This window comes from Choloepus didactylus, chromosome 8, assembly GCF_015220235.1.
Source record: "Choloepus didactylus isolate mChoDid1 chromosome 8, mChoDid1.pri, whole genome shotgun sequence".
NCBI classification, from domain to species: domain Eukaryota; kingdom Metazoa; phylum Chordata; class Mammalia; order Pilosa; family Megalonychidae; genus Choloepus; species Choloepus didactylus.
Window position 1 is genome coordinate 111,242,453 of NC_051314.1, and position 25,378 is coordinate 111,267,830.

The 25,378-nt window shown below is 36.4% G+C and overlaps 1 protein-coding gene across 7 annotated transcripts in view; it reads left to right on the forward strand.

The window, feature by feature from the left end:
• The window catches only part of ABCC9 (ATP binding cassette subfamily C member 9), a 164,455-nt gene that overhangs the window by 80,846 nt on the left and 58,231 nt on the right, over nt 1-25,378 (forward strand). For 6 of the 7 annotated variants that reach the window (XM_037845658.1, XM_037845659.1, XM_037845657.1 and 3 more), the window contains 5 exons: nt 1,763-1,835; nt 3,210-3,315; nt 13,017-13,055; nt 14,450-14,551; nt 24,232-24,316. In XM_037845658.1, the coding sequence (XP_037701586.1) occupies nt 1,763-1,835; nt 3,210-3,315; nt 13,017-13,055; nt 14,450-14,551; nt 24,232-24,316 (405 nt within the window). The remainder of the gene's footprint in view (nt 1-1,762; nt 1,836-3,209; nt 3,316-13,016; nt 13,056-14,449; nt 14,552-24,231; nt 24,317-25,378) is intronic. The other variant, XM_037845661.1, reaches the window with a different exon arrangement.

Here is a 25,378-nt window from a genome sequence, read left to right on the forward strand (position 1 = left end):
CCTAACACAGTGCCTCATGCAGACTGGGTGGTGTTCTAGTTTGCTAATGCTGCCGGAATGCAAAACACCAGAAATGGATTGGCTTTTAAAAAGGGGGTTTATTTGGTTACAAAGTTACAGTCTGAAGGCCATAAGGTGTCCGAGGTAAGACATCAACAATTGGGTATCTTCACTGAAGGATGGCCAGTGGCATCCGAAAAACCTCTGTTAGCTGGGAAGGCACATGGCTGGCTTCTGCTTCAAGGTTCTGGCTTCAAAATGGCTTTCTCCCAGGACATTCCTCTCTAGGCTGGAGTTCCTCAAAAATGTCACTCTTAGTTGCTCTTGGCGTGTTTGTCCTCTCTTGGCTTCTCTGGAGCAAGAGTCTACTTCCAACACCGTCTTCAAACTGTCTCTCATCTGCAGCCACTGTCTCAGCTTCTGTACATTCTTCAAAGTGTCCCTCTTGGCTGTAGCAAGCTCACTCCTTCTGTCTGAACTTATCTAGTGCTCCAATAAACTAGTCAAGGCCCACGCTGAATGGATAGGACCACACCTCCATGGAAATTATCCAATCAGAGTTATCACCTACAGTTGGGTGGGGCGCATTTCCATGGAAACAACCTAATCCAAATGTTCCAACTTAATCCCCACTGATATGTCTGCCCCCAAAAGATTGCATCAAAGAACATGGCTTTTTCTGGGGGACATAATATATACAAACTGGTACAGGTGTTAAGCAAATATTTGCAAAGCAACCAGTAATTCGGCCCTTCCAAGCCACCCTCCTTCCATGACTAATTCATGCATATTTATGCAATGGATATGAGTAAATGCTGTGCCATACATTTTAAATACTATAGAAAAATCACATGGAAAAACACAATCAAGGCTTTGCAAGCAGATATTTTTATTCTTTAAGTTATGAATTTTATGAAGAATGTTTTAGGGTGACATTTAGATACAATTTAGATGTCACAAATCTATACCACAAAACTCCCAAACAATAATGTTCTTAGAAATTTAATTACTTGTAGTTTTGAAATAAAATCTTAATTTGTGAACAAGGTGTATCTTTACTTTTGTTTCCACTGATTTTTTCAGGTGCCCTTCTTCCTGTTTATCTACCTCTATCTCATCTTTCAAGCCCTAGGATTCTGTTGTATCTCCTTCCATTTCCCAGTTTTGTAACTGTTAACACTATTGAGTCCACTTGAAGCCTGTTATATCAAATAAATTACTTTGGACAATTAGAGGATCTTGTGAACTTTCCTGGTTGCTCAGGTTATACCACAACTTCTGTGCTTTATTTTCCCCTTTATTTTTTCTTCTAAGATCAGTGAATAGAGAGAAATCCACATAGCTCAAGAAACTCATTCATTACAAAACCCTCCTCCTTAGCTAAGGAGTGATTTTGTTAGAATAACACGCAGTTATTTATATTTTATACATACACCAACAGGAGTCTCAGAATTGCCTAACAGTGAGAAAATAATCAATGAAGGATTATACTGGAAATATTTGGGATGATTGCTTTTAGAAATAATCACATGTAAATTATCCAATAATCCCAAAGTTTCATAATTTTTATCTTCTTCCACTTCCATTCTTATTTTTTATTTATATCACTAAATTCTTATAACTAATTACAGTCTAATCATTGTGTGCTCTACCTTATATTGAAAGTTTTTCAGCACATTAAAAAATTTATTTTAATTGGAATTATTCTCTAATATCACCTTTATGCATAATTTTATTTAATTTCTGTATTTTTATTTTATAGGTCACAAATGGATACTTTTCATGGGGCAGTGGTTTAGCAACATTGTCCAATATAGATATCCGAATTCCAACAGGTAAAAGTGATTTTTAATTCATTTTTTAAATAAATTTTTTATTTTGGTAACATATATCAACTCAGAATTTTCCAACAAAAATGGATGGAGGTGATGGTAGCACATTACAGTGAGTGTAACTAACAGTGATATGTGGGTATAATTGTGGTTGAAAGGGAAAGTTTAGGCTTGTGTATGCTAATAGAAGGAAAGCCAGAGTATGAAGCCGGACTGTATAATATAGTGAACCGTCTTCAGGGTGAAAATGTTCTAGAATTGATTGTGGTGATATATGCAGAACTCTGTGAATGTACTAGAAGACAGGGATTGTACACTTTAGATGGATTGTTTGGTACGTGACTTTATCTCAATAAAACTGCTTTAAAAATATTTCCCAACAAGTTATTTACTGTTCATTTACTGATCTGTGCCATTTTAATAATAGGGTAGATGATTTCCCCTTTTGCTTGAGAAAGGATTTAAAGAAAGGGTATATAAGAAAATTTTCTGTCTCAAAAGACTGAACTTTTCAAGACATTTGTCCTAGTTTGCTAATGCTGCAGAATGTAAAACACCAGAGATGGACAGGCTTTTATAAAACGGGGGTTTATTTCGCTACACAGTAGCAGTCTTAAGGCCACAAAGCATCCAAGGTAACAACTCAGCAATCGGGTACCTTCACCGGAGGATGGCCAATGGTGTCTATATAGCTCCACCGATCAAGGCCCACCCCGAATCGGCGGGGCCACGCCTCCATGGGAACATCTCATCAAAATCATCACTTACAGCTGGGTGGGGAGCACACTCCAAGGAAATCTAACCAACACCAAAACTTCTGCCCCACACAAGACCACAAAGATAATGGCATTTGGGGGACACAATACACTCAAACCGGCACAACATTTAAGGTTCAAATTCCCCCAGATTTTTGTTAATAATTTCAAAATGTATGGATAATTGAATAGAAATATTTTTGGTCTTGCCCAGAGGTCATTAGCTTGGGATTTTCTATTATAAATGCAGATCAAAACTTGAAGAAGACATCTGAATAAACTAAGCAAATCACTTTCATTCCGATGATCTAGTTTAAACTGCCTTTTGTTCTGAATGAATTGAATAATAAAACCAAAGCTAATCTAGTTAGCTCAATGCTATCTTTATTTATGTCATCTATTTGCATAGTTTGAAAATAATTAATCAAGACCTATATTTTAAATTTTCTTTCCTTTTCCAGAAAGGCTTCTGTTCTGGGGAAAGGAACTGCCTAAAACTCCTTATTACTGGAGACTAAAACCAGGCTCTTGATTGTGAAACATTAGCCTTTTCAAAATGTGTTTTGATTTTATTTTACTAAGAGAATTTAATCTGTTATTGCCCTTTGTTTCGGTTCTCTAGGTCAGTTAACCATGATTGTGGGCCAAGTGGGATGTGGGAAGTCTTCTCTTCTCCTTGCCATCCTTGGTGAGATGCAGACACTGGAAGGAAAAGTTTACTGGACCAAGTATGTATATTTTTAATTGGTTTCTATTGCTCCATCATACATCTGATGAGCTTCCAGGAAATAAGTTAGGGAGAAGATTCCCATGTTATGAATTTGAGGACCCCTCAGGAATAAGCACAGCTCTTTATTTATTTTTTAATTAGTGAAAACGTTAAATGTCACAAGTGAAAATTGCAAAACAATTTATTATAAAGGATTATAATAGCACAAACTAATAAAAGTAAGGTTAGGATTGTAAAAATAGATTTTTAAGATTAAATGGGTAATGCTCAACTTAAAAAATTCATTCTATAATAAAAGAGAATATAGGAAATTTGCATTATTTATAAAGCCCCGAACAAAGCTTTAATGGGTCAGTGTTCAGAGAGAAAATATCAAATCTTTCACAAAATCTCTATAAGAGGCTAAGAAATAAGCCATTTCTCTTCACACTTAATTTAAACTAGATATTAGATGTATCTAGTTAGAAATATGGAAACAGGTCAGACTAGTGTGTTGTGTAACTTTGAAGACATGAGCAAGGAGGTACATAGCATGGTGTGTCTTCTAGGATTTTGAATGGTTGTCTTGGGGTCTTCAAAGCACATTGCAGTAACAAAGTGACTCAGAACCGTAGTGTTACATAGTTGTACAATAATGAGTAAATCATATTTATTTTGTTTGACCTGCCTAGGGAACTCAGCATAAGAAGTTTATGAGTAAATTGGCTATAGTTTATCCAAAAAATAAGACTGCAGACCACCTGTTCTCAACTGGGCATGATTTTCCACCTCCTGGAGACATTTGACAATATCAGGAGACGTTTTTGATTGTCACACCAGGGAAGTGGGCTATAACTGATGTAGCTGGTAGAGGATAAGAATACTGCTAAACACCCTACAGTGCACAGGATAGCTGACTGCAACAAAGAATTAACTGGCCCCAAATGTCAGTAGTGCCAGGCTTGGGGAACCTTGCCCCTAGACTGACAGATAATTTTTATTCTTGATTTTATTTATTAATGTTATTATTTATTTAGTCTTTAATGTTACCTACCATCATTATTTCCATTGTAGGTTAGTCTGCTGTTTGTGTACACAGACATCTCTCAAGAATGAGTAATAAGTATTTACGGGCATGTTTAGATAGATTCTATTTTAAACTCTAATTAGGAGAAGGAACTGCCTGGATGTGAAATTTGAGCTGGAAATCCTATTTTCAGTGTCACTGGCAAAAGAAGCCTGAGAACTGTTGTCTGTACATTTTATCTCTGCTGGGAAAATCTAGCAGATAGGAGCCATGAAACTGCTTTAGTGCATATCCTGCAGTGAGCGTGATAAATAGTTTCTGTCTGCAGTTTGCTTCACAGCAGGTTCCTGTAGATCACTAAGATCAGGCACTAGGCGGTGCACACCCTGTCCCCTCCCTTTCCATCATGGATGAATGCGGATTTGGAGAAACAGGCCCTAGTGGATTCAGTTATGTTGTCTGACTTGTACATCACTTATTGAGTTGAGTTTTGTTCTCACCCTATTTTACCATTGTTGAAACAGAGGGAAAGAACGAGAGATAGAGACTTAAAAAGCTTGGGATTTTATTTTCATGCCAGTACAAGTTCTCCTATCTGATCTTCTCCAGCATTACTTAAGATTCAAGGCCCTTGTTCTGCTTGGGCCAAGTTGACTCCCAATATTATCATTAATGATCATTATCATTTTATTAAGGGATAAATGATACGGGAATGAGAAAAAATAGGATTTAAACAATCTAGTTATTAATTTTCTTGCTTTCCTAAACATCTATGTCATTTATGTTCTATCTCATTTAATAAAGGTTATGAGGTTTTTTTTTTTGAAAAAAACATAGTATAGTAAAGCTTGAAAAATAAAGGTAAGAAATCAAGAAGGAAATAAGGTTAAATCATAATGTGGGGAGTTAGTAGGCAGACATGCATGTAGTAGGGTACTGCATAATTATAAAACATGGGCCCACATTCAGCTAGGAAGAAGGAAGTAAGAGATACAAAACACATTTGTTCAATAGAGATTAAGATTTTTTTTTTGAAATCTCTCCCATAGGTCCTAATTAAAACAACATATATAAAAAGTTATATAATTGATAATGTCCTGAATATTCCTATAATTTATTCAAAAGCAAGTTTCATGTGTCAATTACTACAAATCAAGTTAAAAATAATAAATATTATTTAGTAGATGTTATGTGAGGGTTTGGAGGTAATGTGGGATGTGGTGACAAATATGGTATAGATAGGATCAAAACAATGTGGGCCTTAGTATGTAGATCTTCAACATCTGCATGGATCCAGGAATGAAATTAACTACATTTGAGGACAGGAGTAAATTGCATATCCTTTGGATGATCTTCTATGTTTAGTATTTTAGCCTGAAAATTATATATTTTGTTACTTAACCATTTTTTGGGTTCAACAAACGTTTGCTAAATACTTCCTTTGCGCCAGATACTGATCTAGGTATGGAGGATTTAGAAGTGAGCAAGAGAGATCAAGTCCCTGATTTCACAGACTTACATTGTAGAACGTGGTCTGCATTCAATACAAGTAAACAGCAATAACAAAATAGATAATATTGGACTGTGATAGATGCTGTGAAGACAACAAGACAAGGTGATATAGTAGGAGGTAGGGGACAGAGGACACTTCAGAACAGGTGTTCAGAAAAGGTCTTTGATGAAATGACATTTCAGCTGAGTCTTGAATGACTTGATACGGCTGGTTCAGGAAAAACTAGGGGTAGAGGGATTGACCAGTACAGAGTTCCTAAGGCAGGAACGAGCGTGGGTGCTTGAGGATCAAGAAAGGGACCAGAATGGCTGGTGAATAGTGACTGTGGGAGATGCAGTCTGAGGCTGGAGTGGGAGGCAGGCTTTATGGTTATGATAAAGAGTTAAGATGCATCATAAGTTCAGCTGGAAGCCACTGAAGAGGTTTAAGTTGTGGAGTGATTTTTCATTTTGGGAAGATATGATTCATGTTGAAAAAGATGGTCTGACTGCTAGTGGAAAGTGAAGTAGAGAGAAACAAGAAAGGAAACAGGGGAAGCACTTCGGACATGTTTATTTCGGTACTTCAGTTGAGAGATTAAAGCAGCTTTGGAGTAGCATGGTAGCTATGGAAATGGACCGAAGGGATCAGACTTAAGATATATCTTGGAGTCACAGTCAGTAGGATAAAGATGTGAGAGAGGAATTAAGATGATTCTGAGGATTTATAAAATCTTTGTAATTTAAAAATCATCCTTTGACGAACATTTACCTTAACAGATAACAACTCATCTCTGCATGGCAGAAAAGATTAAGATTTCCCTCAGAAAATGTTTGGGTTGGCTCTAATACACAAATGAAAAACTAAGCCCTTGAGGGATTGGATAAGATAACACAAATTCTATTTTTCTTTAATTACAAGAATTACTAAAATTTCTTCCCAAGGTTCCTCGATATCTGATAAAACATGTTTTCAGATCAGGAATGTTCAGAAGATACTGACATTCTCTTCAAGAGTGATTTGTAATTACTCTTTTTATTCTAGAAAAAAGCTGTTGCGTCCTGTCCAATACAGAAAGGCGTATAAAACTTAATTAGAGCTAATTTAGAAATTATCTATATTGCTAAGTTGATGATGTGAAAATACTAAAAAGTCCTTTACTTCAAAAGGTTGAATTATTTGAAATTTTAACTCAAACTTAAATAAAACAATAAAGTAAATGTAATGGTTAGGCACGGAATGCCTTGCTATCATTCTTTCACCATTGCATGCATCTCTGGATGCATGAATTTTATTTTTAAATGAGTCCTCATAGACGAGCATGAACAAAATCCAGAAAAGTACTTTGCCTTATTGCAGTGAGAAGTATTTACTTTGGGTGGGAGAGAAGGCTCATCCGGGACAGCCCGACGTGAGTAGAAACTGGTACACAAAGACTTTGGTAGATGTTTCCTTGAGAAGTGCTACCTTTCACCTAGTCTGACACATGAACAGCTCCAGAAGAGAAAAGTGAGAGAGAGAGAGGTGGGGTAGACTATGACGATCTCCGAAACTGTCAGAGTGCCAGGATTCTTATTCCTACATCTGGGTGTGCTTTCTTTGTCCAAAAGCAGCAAGCAAACAGCTTACTTGACTAAAGTTGTCCTTTCCTAGTTGTCATGATAAACAGTAATTTTTACCAATTCCTTAGGAGCTAGAACTAAACTGTTTTGCCTGATGGATGGCTGCAGGGAGGGAGTTTGGAATGTGTCATAATTAAGGCGGTCATGAGAAATAGCTGTCATTTATCTTTGGTTTCCCTTTCTTTTCCTTTCCCTCTTGTTTGTGCCATCAATCATACTACTCTTTGGGCTCTGTCTGTCCTGACATTCTGTCTTCTAATGTCTTGGTTTAGCCAGTTTTATAACATGGTTCAATTACTCTAAGATAGGTAAATCAAGGAGTTTTCCCTTTTTGTGTGATTTTTTCTGGCATAAAGGAATAAACACATTGAGTCATCTTTTCTGGGTCAGATGTAATATAGCATTTTTATTCTGATATGTACTTACTTCCCTTTTTCCAAATATTGGTCAGGATTTAAAGCTGGCAAAAGTCACTGTTCCCCATTCCATAATGTATGAGGCATAATACTTGGAAGTTGCTAGTATATGAAATTTAACTCTTACTCTTGAAGGAAAATACAAACAAATCCTGCATGAAGAGGACTTCAGAAGTGAAATCTTATGCCATTTTCCAGAAGGGTATTTTGCACTTGCTCTCTTTACTTTCTCTTGTTTCCTTTAGCCCTGTTTACTACTATATTGAATGGCAGAGGATGAGTCTAGATATGAATCAAATAAGATCTCATGCTGGGATTCAGAGCCAACTATTTATTTATTTTGGAAGAACCTTCACAATTGAATTTGGATAAACATACCGTTATATGAGAGAGTTGGAGTAAGTGGTCCTTAAAAATTAAGGACTGTAACATTATTCATGGAAAATGTAAATGAAAGAGTAGGATAATTTTTAATTTTTTTATGGAAGATGGCTACCTACAAGTGGATTTTTATGTAGCTTTTCTTTCTTCCTCTGAAGCTCTAGTATATGATATTTAACTCTTACGCTTGAAGGAAAATACACATATGTCCTGCAAAGATGTCCTTTAGAAGTAAAGATCCCCCTGCCTCCTTCAGGACCTTATTCTGTTAGTCAGCCCTTCTTTATTGTATGTCTTTAATTTCTTGCTTTCCATGATCCAATATCCTCCATTTTAAAAATGGATTTACTTGCTTATCTCTCAAGCAACTGAAATATTTGTCTTTTTAAAAGGGTAGTGTGACTACACTCCACTTCCTTACTTTTCTTTCACTCCTCAGAGTACTGCAATCTGTCTGAGAGTTTCTCACTAATGACTGCCTCAGTGCCACACCCCAATAATTTGTTCTCAATCTCATGGTACCTAACTTCTCTATAGCATTTGAAACTTTTCACCATTGATGACTTCTTGAATCCTACTCTTTTCTTGGTTTCTGTGACCCTGTCATCTATTCAGTCATTAAAAATATTCACTGCACACCTATTATGTATAAACCATTGTATTAATTTTGGGGGATAAATAAGTGAGCAAAGGAAGCTTGGTTCCCATTTTCATGAAGCTGACTGTTTACCAGTGGAGACCAAGAGGAAGTAGAAAATAATGTCATAATTAACTATTTTGTTAAATTATCATAAATATCAGGAAAGAGAAGTTCAGGGTTTTATAAGAACAAATGATAGATGACCTGACCAAGTTGAGTCTGTGGGGGCAACAAAGCCTTTCCTATGGGAATGATTAATGATACTTGAATTGATCATATGTATGGATTAGCAGAAATTAACTGTTTAAGAAGTCAGGAGCTACACTAGAAGTAGAGATGGATGTTGGGGAAGAATATTCTAATTTTCCTTCAGTCTTTCTGAATGCTCTTCCTCTGTCTACTGTAGGATCCCCTTTGGCTTCAGCTACTCTATAAGTACTGATGGCTCCCTAGTGTACATCTCTGGCCAAGATTTTTCTCCTGAAGACCTGAACAGCTCCACCCAGAAGTCTTAATACATTCTGCAAATCCAATACATTCCAAATTGAATTCATATCCTTCATGTCTCCCAAACCAGCTTCTCCTGTATCTTGGTACAGGTGTCTCCCATACCTCCCTACCTCCAAACCCAGTTGGTGGATGCCCACTTCAGAGTTCAAAGAATCAAATCTAAATTCTTCTTTCTCCCTTACCCTCAACATCTAATCAATCACTATATCAGTCGTGTTGATTTTATGTCCTTTCATTTCTATGTCCACTTTAATTTCCCTAGTTCAGGTCTTCGCACTTAGATGGACTACTCTAATAGCTCCCTCATCATTCTGTACACTGTTGTCAGATTTACCTTTCTAGCATGAAAACCTAATTACTTCTCTGTTGCTTACCACTTTTTTAATTGACTGACCAAAGCATATAGGCAGAATTCCAAAGACCTTTGTACACTACATAAGGACCTGCTCTGGTCTCTGTCTCAACTCATCTCCTGCCATCCACCCACCCTTTACATTGTGCTCCATAAACACTGAACTTTAGATAGTTCTCAAATGTACGTACTCTCTCTGTAATGCCCTACCCAAGACAGATGGGCTCACTTTTCCTTCTAGTGTCAACTCAGATGTTAGCTCTTTGGAAAAGCCTTCTCTTATTAGTCCAGCTGGACTTAAATGCTCCTTCTCTTGAAATGCTTCTGTACTTTGTACAAATCATTAACATGAATTGGTCTCTTCACTTGACAGTAAGACCCTAGAGCAAAGCATTTTGCCTTTTTATCTCCTTCACACCTAGCCTTGTCCCTGCTCTTTTCCATGGCTCTGTGAAGACAATTAGCACTCTCCTATTTATCTATCGTCTCCCCTCCCTTCCTCTCTCCCTCTCCCTCTGGCTCCCCTTCCCTCAATCCCTCTTCACCTCTCTTTTTCCCTCTATTTCTCCTCAACCCACAGCTCCCTCCAACTGCCGTACTATCTCTTTCCTTTTGTCGATAAACAAAACATTGTCTTCATTCTTTGTCTCAAATTCCTTATATTATACTCCCACCTTAGTCCACTTGAATCTGATATCTACCCCTGCCACAACACTGAAACTATTCTTATCAAATCCATCAGTGGCATACTCTTTATTAAATTCACTGGGCACTTTTTAGTCATTACGTTACTTGACCTCCTGGCCACTTGACATTGTTGCTCATACATTTCTTCTTCGGAATGTGTCCTTGCTTAGCTTCCAGTAAAACTGACAGACTAGTTTACCTCTTACCTTTTTGTCTGCTGTGCTTTGTCGCTTGTGCAGGTTTCTCTTCCTTAGCTCATTTCTTAAAAAGTGATATTCTTCAGGGTTCTGTCCTTGCTCCCTTCTTTTCTGCTTCTATACATCCTGCCCGGGCAGTCACATCCCTTCCCATGACTTTAGTTTCCTCTAAGTTCTCCCCCTCCTTTCTCTTATGAACCAGTAGAACTGTTGAAGTAATTTATTGACTTTTCACTGATACAGGATGTAATCCAAACTTATTGTTATATAAGGCATATGGGGGAAAATCACCCCCAAGTCTTCATCTGTTGCCTAGAACTCTTTCCTGAGCTTCAAATTCTGCTCCCTTAACCTGGTCATTTGGAAATCCCTTAGGTTTCTCAAACTTACACATCTGATGCTGAATTTAGTATCTTCTCCCACCATATACACTTCCTTGTCTATGTTCCCTGTCTTTGATTCCTATCTTTCCGTCATTCCCTTCCATGCCATCAATCACACAATCCTGGGTAACACTGAATGTGCCCACTTCTCTTCATTCATCCACCATTACCTTAAGTCAGGGCACTTCCCTCTCATCTCCATTATTGTGACAGCCTCCAGTCTTTCTCCTTCCAATTCATTTGTTGCATTCTGCAACCAGATGATAGTGCTAAACGGATTCTCTGTCTCTTTTTTAAACCCTTTCATTGGCTTTCTTTATTCTGAGGAAAGTTAAAATTTTATAAAATGGAATATGAGATTTTTCATTATCTTTTCAATTTGCACCCCACATTTCAGCCATACTGAATTTATGTAAGTTCCTTGTATCGCCACAATACCTCAAGGCCATCCAATATGTATTTTCCCTGACCTGAAGTACTCTCTGCCTTTCTTCATCTAGCCAACTCTTCCTTAACCCTTTGGCATCAACTCTGTTACTTTCCCTGATTTCCCAAGGATAGCCTATATACTCTTTCTCTGTGCTCTGATATCTTGCTTTACCTCACCTGTCATAGCATTTATCCCCAACTTGTCACACTCCTACAAAATGGAAAGAAAGCAAAGTGAAGGAAGTAATGGGTCTTCCTTCTTCACTGTATCACTGGTATTCTTGGCACTAGAAGATATCAATAAATAATTTTGAATAGATATTGACCAAACATAGTTGGGATTCAATAAATAGTCACTGAATAGATTGATATCTTTCAAATCGGTATCTCCATCTGGGGTGGGCATTTCCAAATGGGTGGCCCATAGGCAACTGAACCTATTAGTTTCTGCCATACATCTGCTCTTCCTCCTTTGTTTTCTCTCTTCCTTAGATTATATAAAATTATTATATAAAATTATTTATTAGCAATTTGCTTAGAAAAAAATCCAAATTTCTTGGTGTCTAAAGCATATTGTGGGGAAAATATCACTTAGGAGACTGTGCATATCATTGGTGTATTCTATGAGTGACTTAAATCAGGTAATAATCATTATTGAGAAGGAATTTTTAGTCTGAGTTTGGTTTTTCCTGCCTCTAGTAGCCATCCCAAAATGTCATTAGCAATGTGCAATGGTGAAAATCGTATCATTAATAACTCTAAGCAAAGTATCACTAGGTAACATTTAGTTTTCTCCCAAAAAGCATAAGATACCTTCCAAAATTAGATAAAAAAATTATTTTTAGAGTTTTTGTAGGCTTTAATTATGTGTTAAGTTTTTGAATTCAGGTCTTTCAGAATGATGGACTTCAATTAAACTTAAATTATTAAAAATTGGACCAGTAAAATAGAGTACATTTTTAGGTGTTTTTCCCCATAATATTAGTATAAATGAAATTTAATTATTCAAACCCCCTTTGTATAAATCATATCAGTCAGTAATTAATTATATCTAAATGTCATGGTTTGTCTTACTTGCCATGTCTGGACTGCTTACTAGCTCCTTCAGGGCCTCACTGTGTTTTGTGTACTTTCATATTTAAGCCCATGTAGTATTTCTTCCTCTGATGTCTTAGGGTTACCAATTAGGAATTTAAGTAGATTAAATTCAAATTTTAAACATAGGGGATCCCTGCAGATATCTCCTCCTTTAAAGTCTAGGTAACTGTGTGCTAGAGAAATTACCCAAGGTGACATAGCTACAGTTGAGATTAGAACCCAGGTCATCATATGAACCGAGATTTTGTGAGAGAGGACAGTGCTATCTATCTTTTGAAAGCTGTCTAAGTAATTATTCCCCTGCTGATGAAGATGCAAAGGAATATGTTCTATCTGGTTTGTCTTTGAAATTAATATCAAAAACCATTTGGGAAATCCAGATATTTAATGTGTCCAATGTTTTTTTAATCTCTTACCTGATATGTGTACACATTCATTCTATATTTCTATTTCATAATTAATGAACATTGTTTGCCATACTTGCAGTGTAAATGAATCTGAACCTTCTTTTGAAGCAACCAGAAGGTATTATTTCTATTTTAACCTGCGTTTAATAAGAATAACTTCCTTCCTCAGACTTTACTTCATGCTTAATCTCTTACTCTTAGTTTTTTTGTCCATTCTGATATTGTACAAAGTTATTTCTTAAAATGTGCTAGCATATTTCAAATAGCAGTGGTTCTCAATCTTTGCAGGCTGCCAAAAGAGTTATTTGCCAAATGAAATGGCTCATTGTGTTAACTTTTTTCTTCTCAGTGAGTCACACTTGCCTCGTGAGGTTGAAATTCAAACTGTCCTCAGCAAACTGAATTTGAGATCTGACAAAATAAAAATATAGTAGGTAATATGTGTATAGATTCTGTGCTAAACAGTGATGGGATCTGCCTTTAAGGTAGAGACGGAAAACCAAATGCTTCATTTATTTAAGAAAAAAAAAAAAATTAAAGACCAGGGGAAGGGTAAGGAGCAGATAAGTCAGAGGTTGGGAACCACTGTTTTCCTACAGATATGGTTATCTAAGAGGGTGACTAGCATATTATATACATTCCCATGTCTTCTAAATTCCTAAGACATAATGTTTCAGGATAACTGAGCATTTCTAACTATTCTCTTTCCTCACTCTCTTTTAACCTTAATTAGTATGTACAGATCATGAACTATCTATGGAAGGCTGACGTTTATGCTGACCAACCTCTCCCCCTGCCCCAATCCAATCATCTTTATTTTCAGCTCACATGCATTTTCCTAATTATTGCAAATTAAATTCTGATGTATAGACATCTGGTACAATTTAAAAGCCAAAAAATGAGGAGGGAGGTTAACATTTTTTTTTTAATAAATTATTTCAATATGTATTGAAATAAGGAGGTTTTAAATGTGTAGTTTATTTCCATATTGAAAGGGGTCCTCAAAACATTATTCTTTGTTTTGAAATAATTATGTTATCTATTACCTTAAAATATGTTAATGTGATCAAGCCATAAACATATCTCAGGTCTTCATTTTTTAAGTTCTGCATATAAAATTGATAGTTACATAACATGTTCTTAATATAACATAAAATTTCTATGGCTATAGGAGATAGTTCATTGCTATTAATCTATTAATTATTTTTTAAACTGTAGTTATTTTAGAAAATGAAATTTTGGTTAATATTTTATATTTTAAAACATTCAGCATAGCAAAATTAAATTTTGCACATTGCGTTACCTTAAATTTTAATCCCTTTAAATTAGGTGGGACATCTAACCATTAGTTAATAAGGTTGGTGGTTATTAAAATTTGCTTTTTAGACATTCCCTGTTTCTGTGTATGAGATATTTTATCTGTTTTAATTTTCCTTAGCTATAATAAAATATATACCCATCATAGCACCCTTGCATATTTCCAGTGGTTTATTTTACTTCTTCATTTTCCAGTAGGAGCAGATATTCTGTGGCTTATGCAGCTCAGAAGCCTTGGCTATTAAATGCTACAGTAGAAGAAAATATTACCTTTGGGAGTCCTTTCAACAAACAGAGGTAATTTTAAACTTTTCATAAAATTTAGAACTGAAACAAGCAGCTGTTTTTAATCCATGCATTTTGTCCATGGTTTATGAAACCTTTACATCTGGATCTTCCTTTCTTCCCTGTTTGCCTTGCTTCCGTACTAATCACCAAGGTCTTTTGAGTCAACTCTTTTAAAAGAAGTCTCAACAGAATTTTCAGCCCATGGTGTACATTTATTGAGAACAATTTGTTTACCAAGAATGAACAGCAGCAAACTGAAGTGTGTATGTGTATGATGGCGGTTAGCAGAGAGGAGGCTTGATGAAGTTATTGGTGGGAGGTGGAGGAGAAATCCAAGTCAGGAGTAGAAGTAAGGTTAATTGTGGGAAGGAGAGGAAAAGCGTGTGATCTGAGGGGCCCAGAGACTGGGAGCAACCAGAATGTGCCTTCTCTCAGCCATCTTTTAAATAATGCTGGAGTGTAGGAAGGCATGACATTTTCCTTGAGCCACCCTTACAAACTTGGGTCTTAAAACCCTAAGCTGGAAGTGTCCATCAGCAGAGGAATGGATAAACAAAGTGTGGTTTACATATGATGGAATATTATTCAGCAGTAAGAAGGAATGAGGTCCTGAAGCATGCGACAACATGGGTGAACCTTGAGGACTTTATGTTAAGTGAAATAAGTTACATGCAAAAGGACAAATATTGTATGATCTCACTGATATGAGCTAATTATAATGTGTAAACTCATAGACATAAAATACAGAATACAGGTCACCAGGATATAGATTGATGCTAAAGAATAGGGAGTGATTGCTTATTATGTGTAGAATGTTTAACTAGATTGAACTTAAACATTTGGAAATGGATAGAGGTGATGGTAGCACATTATTGTGAGAATAACTGACAGTACTGAATGGTATGTGAGAGTGGTGGAAAGGGGAAGTTTAGAGTCATGTATATCATTAGAAGAAGTTGGAAGTTAAAACATGGGAATGTATAACAGTGAATCTTGTTGAAAATGTCTGTGATTAACTGTACAAATATAAAAATTCTTTCATGAACTAGAACAAATGTATGACGCTTTTACATGGAGTTAATAATAGGAGGGGTATATGGGGAAAATATACCTATTGCAGGCTACTGACTAGAGTTAATAGTAATATTTTAAGATTCTTTCATCAACAGTAACAAATGTACCACACCAACACTGTGGGTCATTAATAGGGGGTGATAAGGGTTATGGGAGGATTTGAGTTTTCTGTTTTATTTTTATTTCTTTTCTGGAGTAATGAAAATGTTCTAAAATTGATCTTGGGGATGTCTGCACAACCTGGTGATGATACTGTGAGCCAGTGATTGTTTACTTCAGATGGTTTGTATGGTGTAGGAATATAGCTCAATTTTATTGTATTAAAAAAAACAACTCTAAACTAGGTCCTGAACATTAAGGAGAATTAGGTAAGGGAGAGGGATGAGGGAAGAGGGTAGGAGGAGGCAAGTATACAGTGTGGGAGGAAGAACCTAAATTACACAGGATTGTTTGGGGCCTGGGAACAAACTAGACAGAAAGGGATTTGTGAGCTTTGGCAGTAGATTATCTTGAGAATAGAGAGTGGGGGACTTTGGAAGACAATATGGCATAATTCTGTGCATTATAGGGAGTCACAGCAAGTTTTAGAAAGGCAAATACAGTGTAAAGGTGATGTTTCATCTGGAAGTTAATCTTACAGTTGCGTATAGGATGAATTGAAATTGGGAGCAAAGAGTTTAGGAGTTTGTTTGTGAGTGATAGTAAAAATGGAAAAGAATAAGAATGGACAAAAAAAGAGCAGGGAAGAATCAAGAATGACTTAAATATTTCAAGAGTGAGAAAATGAAACCATGGTCACTTTACCCAGCACTGCCAACTCCCTGCTTCCCTGTACTTCTAATTCATCTGATTTCTAGTCCTAGACTTAAAGTTGAGTATTGTCAGTCCTCAATGTCCTGCATTTCTCCTCCCTTCAGCATGTGTGATAATATGCACAGACAGCCACACACAACCTGTGCTTTAGCCACAGTGAGAGTCTGGGTTGTCCCTTATATGCACCATGAACTATTTTACCTTCATATGATTCCTTAAGCTTCTTTTCTCTCATTTTCTTCCTGGCAAATCACAACACACCTTTCTAGACGCAGCTTAATCATTGCCTCCTCTGTAACAATGTTCCAACTTCTCAGAGGCATCCGTTCATTCCTTCCTCTGTATTCCAGAGGCAATTTAGTACCTAACTCTCCTGTCTAGGACCTAAGAAGATATTTTTTATTGTATGTTACTGTAACAGTATTCTGCATTATGTGCTAACTTTTTGTTTATTAAAGAGGTTTTGGGTTTACAAAACAATCACACATAAAATGCATAATTCCCACAAACCACGCCATCTCCCCCCGCCCCAACACATTGCATTAATGTGGAATATTTGTTACAATTGATAGCAGCATTTTTTTTCTAATAATGGTACTATTTTTTTTAACAGTAGTTACCTTTATTACAAGTGATGAAAAATTACTAAAGTCATACTATTATCTATCAACATTAATTTACATTACATGTGTTTTTTACCATATACTACCCTATTCTTAACACCTTGTATTAGTATCTCACATTTATTATAATTCACGAAAGAACATTCTTATACTTGTACTATTAACTGTACTCCATCGTCTACAATAGGGTTCACTGTATTGTACAGTCCTATGTTTTCTGTTTTTATTCTAGTAATGTATACATCCTAAAGTTTCCCATTTTAACCACGTTCACTTCTACAGATCAGCGCTGTTGATTACATTCACAATAATGTGCTTCTATCACCATCAACCATTTCTGTACCTTTACCATAAATCTGAATAGAAATTGTGTGGAAGTTAAGCATCAACTCCTCATTCTCTGACCCTGAATTATTCCTGGTAACTTATATTCTACATTTTGGCTCTTTGAGTTTCCTTGTTATAATTAATTCATAACAGTAAGATCATACAATAAGTGTCATTTTGTGTCTGGCTTATTTCACGCAACATAATGTCCTCAAGGTTCATCCATGTTGTTGCATATATCAGGACTTCATTCCTTTTTACAGCTGAATACTACTCCATCATATGTATATACCACATTTTGTTTATCCATTCATCGACTGATGAACACTTGGGTTCTTTCCATATTTTGGAAAATGTGAATAATGCCTCTATGAACATCATTGTACAAATATGTGAGTTCCTGCTTTCAATTCTTCTGGGTATATACCTAGTAGCAAGATTGCTGGGCCATATGGTAGTTCTATACTTAGCCTCCTGAGGAGCTGCCAAATTGTCTTCCACAGTGGCTGCACAAATTTACATTCCCACCAGCAGTGAATAAGTGTTCTTATTTCTCCACATCCTCTCCAATGTTTGTAGTTTTCTGTTTTTTTTTTAGTGGGCATGAAATGATATCTCATTGTGGTTTTGATTTGCATTTCTCTAATCGCTAGTGATATTGAGCATTTTTTCATGTGTTTTTTAGCCATTTGTATTTCCTTTTGGGGGAAGTGTCTTCAAGTTGTTTACCCATTTTTTAATTGGGTTACTTGTCTTTTTATTGTTGATTTATAGGATTTCTTTATATATTCTGGATATTAATCCCTTATTGGATATGTGGTTTCCAAAAATTTTCTCCTATTGAGTAGGTTTGCTTTTTACTTTCTTGGCAAAGTCTTTTGAAGCACAAAATTTTTTAATTTTTAGGAGGTCCCATTTATCAATTTATTCTCTCATTGCTTGTGCTTTGGATGTAAAGTCTAAAAAACCATTGCTTACCACAGATCTTGAAAATGCTTCCCTCCATTTTCTTCTAGGAGTTTTATACTCCTGCTCCTTATTTTGTATACCGTGTGACATAGGAGTCCTCTTTCAATCTTTTGCATATGGATATTCAGTTCTCCCAGCACCAGTTGTTGAAGTGACTATTCTTGCCCAGTTGAGTGGACTTGGCAGCCTTGTCAAATATCAGTTGGGCATAGATGTGAATGTCTATCACTAAATTCTCAATTCAATTCCATTGGTAAATATATATATCCCTGTACCAATATCATACTGTTTTGACCACTGTAGCTTTCTAATATGTTTGAAAGTCAGGAAGTGTGAGTCCTCCGACTTTGTTCTTCTTTTTTGAGATGTTTTTGGTTATTTGGGGCCTCTTACTGTTCCAAATACATTTGATAATTGCCTTTTCCATTTCTACAAAGAAGTTGGAATTTTGATTGGGATTTCATTGAATTTGTAAATCAATTTGGATAAAACTGACATCTTAACGATATTTTGTTTTCTAGTCCATGAACACAGAATGTTCTTCCACTTATTTAGGTCTTCTTTGATTCCTTTTAGCAATGTTTTATAGTTTCCTGTGTACAAGTCTTTTGTATCCTTGATTAAATTTATTCTTAGATATTTGATTCTTGTAGTTGCTGTTGTGCATGGATTTTTCATGATATCCTCCTAAGATACTTCATTACTAGTGTATAGAAACTCCACTGATATTTGCATGTTGATTTTGTAACCTACCACTTGGCTGAACTCGTTTATTCACCCTAGTATCTTTTTTGTAGATTTTTCAGGACTTTCTAAATATAGAATCATGTCATCTGAAAATAGTGAAAGTTTTATTTCTTCCTTTCCAATCTGGATGTCTTTTATTTTTTAATTTATTTTATTATTTTTTTTTTCCTTGCCTAACTGCTCTGGCCAGAACTTCTAGCACAATGCTGAATAAAAGTGGTAACAGTGGACATTGTTGTCTTGTTCCTGATCTTAGAGGGAAAGCTTTCAGTCTTTCCCCACTGAGTATGATGTTAACTTGGGTTTTTCATATATGCCCTTTAATCATGTTGAGGAAGTTTCCTTCATTCCTATATTTCTAAGTGTTTTTATCAAGAAAGAATGTTGGATTTTGTTAAATGCCTTCTCTGCCACAATCAAGAAGATCATGTGTTTTTCCCCTTCATTTTGCTAATGTGGTATATTACAGTAACTTATTTTCTTATTTGACCCACCCTTGCATACCTGGGATAAAACCCACTTGATCATGGTGTCTAATTACTTTAATGTGCTGTTGGATTCGATTTGCAGGTATTTTTATGAGGATTTTTGCATCTATATTTATAAGAGAAATTGGTCTGAAATTTACTTTTCTTGTACTATCTTTTTCTGGCTTTGGTATTAGGATGATGTTGGCCTCACAGAATGAGTTACATTGTGTTCCCTCCTCTTCAATTGTTTTGAAGAATTTGAGCAGTATTAATATTAATTCTTCTTCAAATGATTGGAAGAATTCACCTGTGAAGCCCTCTGGCCCTGGGCTTTTCTTTGTTCGGAAGTTTTTGATGATTGAGTCAATCTCTATACTTATGATGGGTCTGTTGAGGTCTTCAATTTCTTTTTGAGTCTGTGGGGACTGTTCCTGTGTTTTTAGGAATTTGTCCATTTCATCTAGGTTGTCTACTTTGTTGACATACAGTTATTCATTGTATCCTCTTATGGTTGTTTTTATTTCCAAGGGATCCCTTCTCTCATTTCTGATTTTATTTGCATCTTCTCTCTTTTCTTCTTTGACAGTCTGGGTAAGGGTTTGTCAATTTTCTTGATCTTCTCCAAGAACCAACTTTTGGTTTTGCTAGTTCTATTTCTTTTTTATTCTTAATTTCATTTTTCTGCTCTAGAGTTTCTTTCTTTCCTTCTGCTTGTTGTGGAATTAGTTTGGTATGCTTTTTCTGGTTCCTCCAAGTATACAATTTGGTCTTTTATTTTAACTCTTTCTTCTTTCTTACTGTAAGCATTTAGGACTATAAATTTCCCTCTCAGCACTGCCTTCACTTCATCCTGTAAGTTTTGATATGTTGGGTCCTCATTTTCATTGGTCTCGAGATATTTACTGACTTACCTTGCAGTTTCTTCTTTGACCCACTGATCGCTTAAGAATATGTTAATTCCCGTATATGTGAATTTTCCAGTTCTCTGTTACTAATTTCAAATTTCATTACATTATGGCCAGAGAAAGTGTTTTGTATGATTTCAGTCTTTTAAAATCTATTGAGACTTGTTTTGTGACCTGCATATGGTCCATGCTGGAGAACAATCCATGCACATTTGAGAAGAATGTATGACATGCTGTTTGGGGTGCAAAGTTCTGATTTTATATATGTCTGTTAGGTCTAGTTCATTTATCATATTGTTCATGATCTGTGTTTCCTTATTGATCCTCTGTCTAGATGTTCTATTTATTGATGAGAGTGGTGTATTGAAGGCTCCAACCCCTATTGTAGAGATGTATATCTCTTCCTTCAGTTTTGCCAGAGTTTGCCTCATATATCGTGGGGCACCATGGTTAGGTGCATAAATATTTATAATTCCTATTTCTTCCTGTTGTATTGCCCATTTTGTTAATGTATAATGTCCTTCTTTGTCGCTTATAACAGTTTTGCATTTAAAGTCTGTTTTGTCCAATATTAGTATAGCTACCCCAGTTCTTTTTGGTTACTGTTTGCATAGAATATCTTTTTCCAACCTTTCACTTTCAACCTAGTTGTGTCTAAGGTGAGTCTCTTAAAAACAGCATAGAGTTAGATCATGCTTTTTATTTTATCCATTCTGCCAATCTGTGTCTTTTGACTGGGGAATTTAATTCATTATTATTCAGTTTTACTTCTGTAAAGGCAGTATTCATTTTAGTCATTTTGTCCTTTGGTTTTTATCCATCATAACTTTTTTTTTTTTTTGTCCCTCCTTTTACCTTTTTAGTTACCCTTACTTATAATCTTCATTTCTTCATAGTACTCCAGGCCACTCTTTCCTGTCTTTTCCTTTCAGCCTGCAGGACTCACTTTAGATTTCTTGTAGGGCAAGTCTCATGTTGATGAACTTTCTCGGTTTCTCTTCTATGACTATTTTAAACTCTCTCTCATTTTCAAAGGACAGTTAAACTGGATAAAGAATTCTTTGCTGGCAGATTTTCTCTTTCAGTACCTTAAATGTGACACCACTGCCTTCCTACCTCTGATTTCTCATGAGAAATTAGCACTTAGTCTATTGTGGATCCCTTGTTTTTGATGAATACATTTTTCTCTTGCTGCTGTCAGAATTCTCTCTTTATCTTTGGCATTTGACATTCTGATTAGTATGTGTCTCAGAGCAGGTCTGTTAGGATTTATTCTTTTTTTGCGTGCTTTCTGTACATGTATATTTATGCCTTTCATAAGAGGTGGGAAATTTTCAGCCATTATTTCCTCAAATATTCTTTCTGCCCCCTTTCCCTTTTCTTCTCCTTCTGGGACACCCATGGTGTGTATGTTTGTATGCTTCATGCTGCCACTCAAATCCCTGAGACACACTGCTCAATTTTTTTCCATTCTTTTCTCTATCTGCTCTTTGCTCTGTATGATTTAGGTTGTCCTGTCTTCTGTTGCACTGATTCTTTTGTCTGCCTATTCATATCTGCTGTTGTATACCTTTAGTCCATTTTTAATGTCTTTTGTTGTGCCTCTCATCCCCATGATTTCTGTTAAGTTTCTTTTTATACTTTCAAATTCTTATTTATGCTCACACATTGTCTTCAATATGCTTTATCCATGTAGCCGTATTTTCCTTCATTTCCTTGAATTGATTTAGATTTGTTTGAACATCTTTGATTAGTTGTTCTAAATTCTGTCTCCTCTGAGGTTTTAATTTGTTCCCTTGAGTGGGCCATATCTTCTTGTTTCTTAGTATGGCTTGCTATTTTTTGCTGCTATCTAAGCATCTGATTATCTTGATGAGTTTACTCTGAAGGCTGATTTCTCTCTCTTGCCTGGGGTTTCATTATTGATTGATTTTGTGTTAAGGCTGTTCTTTGATGCTTCATCCAACTTATTGTGGACCTTTAGAGTAGGCCATGTTTAACTGATTAGATTTTTTTCAGCTCTCTTCATCTGATTCTTACCCTGGACATACAGTACAATTTTTAAGACTGTACTTTTTGTACAATTATTTCACCTCCAGGAGAAGCTTCCTTTCCTCTGTTCTTTCTCTGGGAATCTTTATCTGTTATATTTGTTTTTGGCCTCTGTTTGCGTTTGCTAATGCTGCCTTTTCTCAAAAGACCAGAAATGGATCAGCTTTTATAAAGGGGGTTTATTTGGTTACAAAGTTAGTCTTAAGGCCATAAAGTGTCCAAGGTAAGTCATCAATAATTGGGTACCTTCACTGGTTGGTCAATGGCGTCCGGAAAACCTCTGTTAGCTGGGAAGGCATGTGGCTGGTGTCTCCTCCAGAATTCGGGATTCAACATGGCTTTCTCCCAGGATGTTCCTCTCTAGGATGCAGCTCCTCCAAAATGTCACTCTTAGTTGCTCTTGGGGTGTTTTTCCTCTCTTAGCTTCTCAGGAGCAGAAGTCTGCTTTCAAAGGCCATCTCCAAAATGTCTCTGCAAGTTGCAGCTCCTCTCTCAGCTCCTGCGCGTTCTTCAAAGTGTCCCTCTTGGCTGTAGCAAGCTCACTCCTTCTGTCTAAGCTTATATAGTGCTCAGTAAACTAATCAAGGCCATGCTGAATGGGTGGGGCCACACCTCCATGGAAATTATCTAATCAGAGTTATCACCTACATTTGGATGGGCTGCATCTCCATGGAAATACTCAAAGAATTACAATCTAATAAACAACAGTACTTCTGCCCACACAAGATTGCATCAAAGAGAATGGCATTTTGGGGAACATAATACATTCAAACTGGCACAGCCTCTAAGATGTTTTACCCTCCTTTCATTGTCTCCGCCTGCTTTTGCCTGGAGGGAAAATTCTTGGAGGATGATCACCCCAGAGAGGATTTTCCCCAGTCAGCATTTCCCTGCCAAAATAGGGCCAGAGACCAATGAAGTATTTGCATACTGGCTTCAAAAGTGCCCTGGGGAGAGGATCAGGAAGGATGCCAAAAGTCATATCTGTGCTTTCCTGCATGCCCAGCAAGAGCAGCCCTTCAGCTGTCTGTTTGAGCCCCAGGGAAGCACTGCATCTTTAAACCTCCACCACCTCTGCTGCTGTGTGGAGCAGGGTTGAAACAATAGCTGGTACCACCTTCTTCTGGGGTGGACTGAAACACTAGCTCAGAGCCAGGACCCAGCAATCCGAATTCAGTAATCAAAAGCCGTGATCAGTGATCTGATGTGCCGACCCCTGTTCTTGGGAAAGTCTATTTTTATGTCCCCAGACTAGCCAGGGACTGGACCCTAAGGCAGCCTGCCACAAGAGTGGGTGATGGGCACTAGGATTTGCTGCACAGAGAGAGCTATTCACAGTTCTTTACTGCAGTTTATCAGCCTCCTCTTCCCGCTCTTCCTTGGATGCTGTACATTGTTCTTATGACTTTCGGAGCCTCTGAACAGTTGTGTCTCACAGCTCTTGCCTGGTTAATAGCTGTTTTGGTGGAAGGACTGAGTCCTGGAGCTCTTCCTGCTCTGCCATCTTCCCCAGAAATCTTTATGCTTGCTTTTGTAGAGTGGAAACCAATACCTATTTATCTTTGTACCCAAACATTAGTGTAGAGTCTAGTTTACATTAATTGTTCAGTAAGTGTTCTATTTAATCTTCCAGGATAAAGGGCCTGGGACTTAATTTATGGGGAGTATGTTAGTAATGGTCTAAAAGTTCAAAATCATTTTTCCTAAAGGTATAAAGCAGTCACAGATGCCTGTTCTCTTCAGCCAGATATTGACTTACTACCTTTTGGAGACCAAACTGAAATTGGAGAAAGGGTGAGTTATATATGATTTAATTAAATAATGAACAAAAATCTAGAAAGGTTTGCTGGTTGGCTTTAATATTTAATATTTAGTGGACTGTAGTGAAATCTGACTTTAAGAGTTGTATGTTGTTCTAGTGTCAAGTTCTAGAAGCAAGAGAGCAGGAACATTTTGATGCCACTCTCTGTTAAGTAATTGTAGAGTAACAACTGTATACTTAACATCAAGCTAGCCACACAGGAGTTTTCAAGGAAAATAAAATATAATTCCTGGCTTTGAAAAATTTATTTTTTGCCCACTTGGAGCTTACTTTAAATTGGTTTGGGAATTGAGACTGCTTCTAACAGCTATTCCTTTATTGTCAACCTCTATTTATTCTTGTTAAAATGTTCTTATTCCTTTATGTAAACATGTCAAACATTGGTGTCATACAATTCTGACCAGCTGAAAAACATTTATACCTGTAATCTTTACAACAATGGTGGCTAATTTTTTTTAACTCTTTTATGTGTCAAGTACAGGGTAAAAGGCTTTATATGCATTATCTGCTTCATTCTTTACAACAAATCCATTATATTGGTGTTACTATTATCACATATTATGGCCGAGAAAACCAAGGCTAAAAGAGGTGGAGGAACTTGCCCAAATATAGAGTTAGTGGTGCAGCTTGTATTATTCTGGCTCTGTAGCTGGTGTTCTTCATGGTTATTCTTTATTGCACTACAGTATAGTGCTTAAGAGCACAAACTTCTCTGAGCCTCAGTTTCCTCATATGTAAAATAAGAACAACACCTACATATTGGAATTATGAGGAATAAAAGAGATGAAGGATGTAAAGCCATCTACACAAGCCTGGCACATACTATGTGCTCAATAAATACTAGTTTAAAAATTATAATTAGTAATTTACTGTGAATGCATGTTTGTCTAGAGTTCTATTGAGACACAACTTATCAAATTTAAGAGATACATATTAAATAAAGTACAGGCACAGTTTGGGGAACTAGAAAAATTCTTGGAATTGTTACAAGTCTCATCATGTGTTCTGGTTATTAATTATTTTGCATGGCAGAG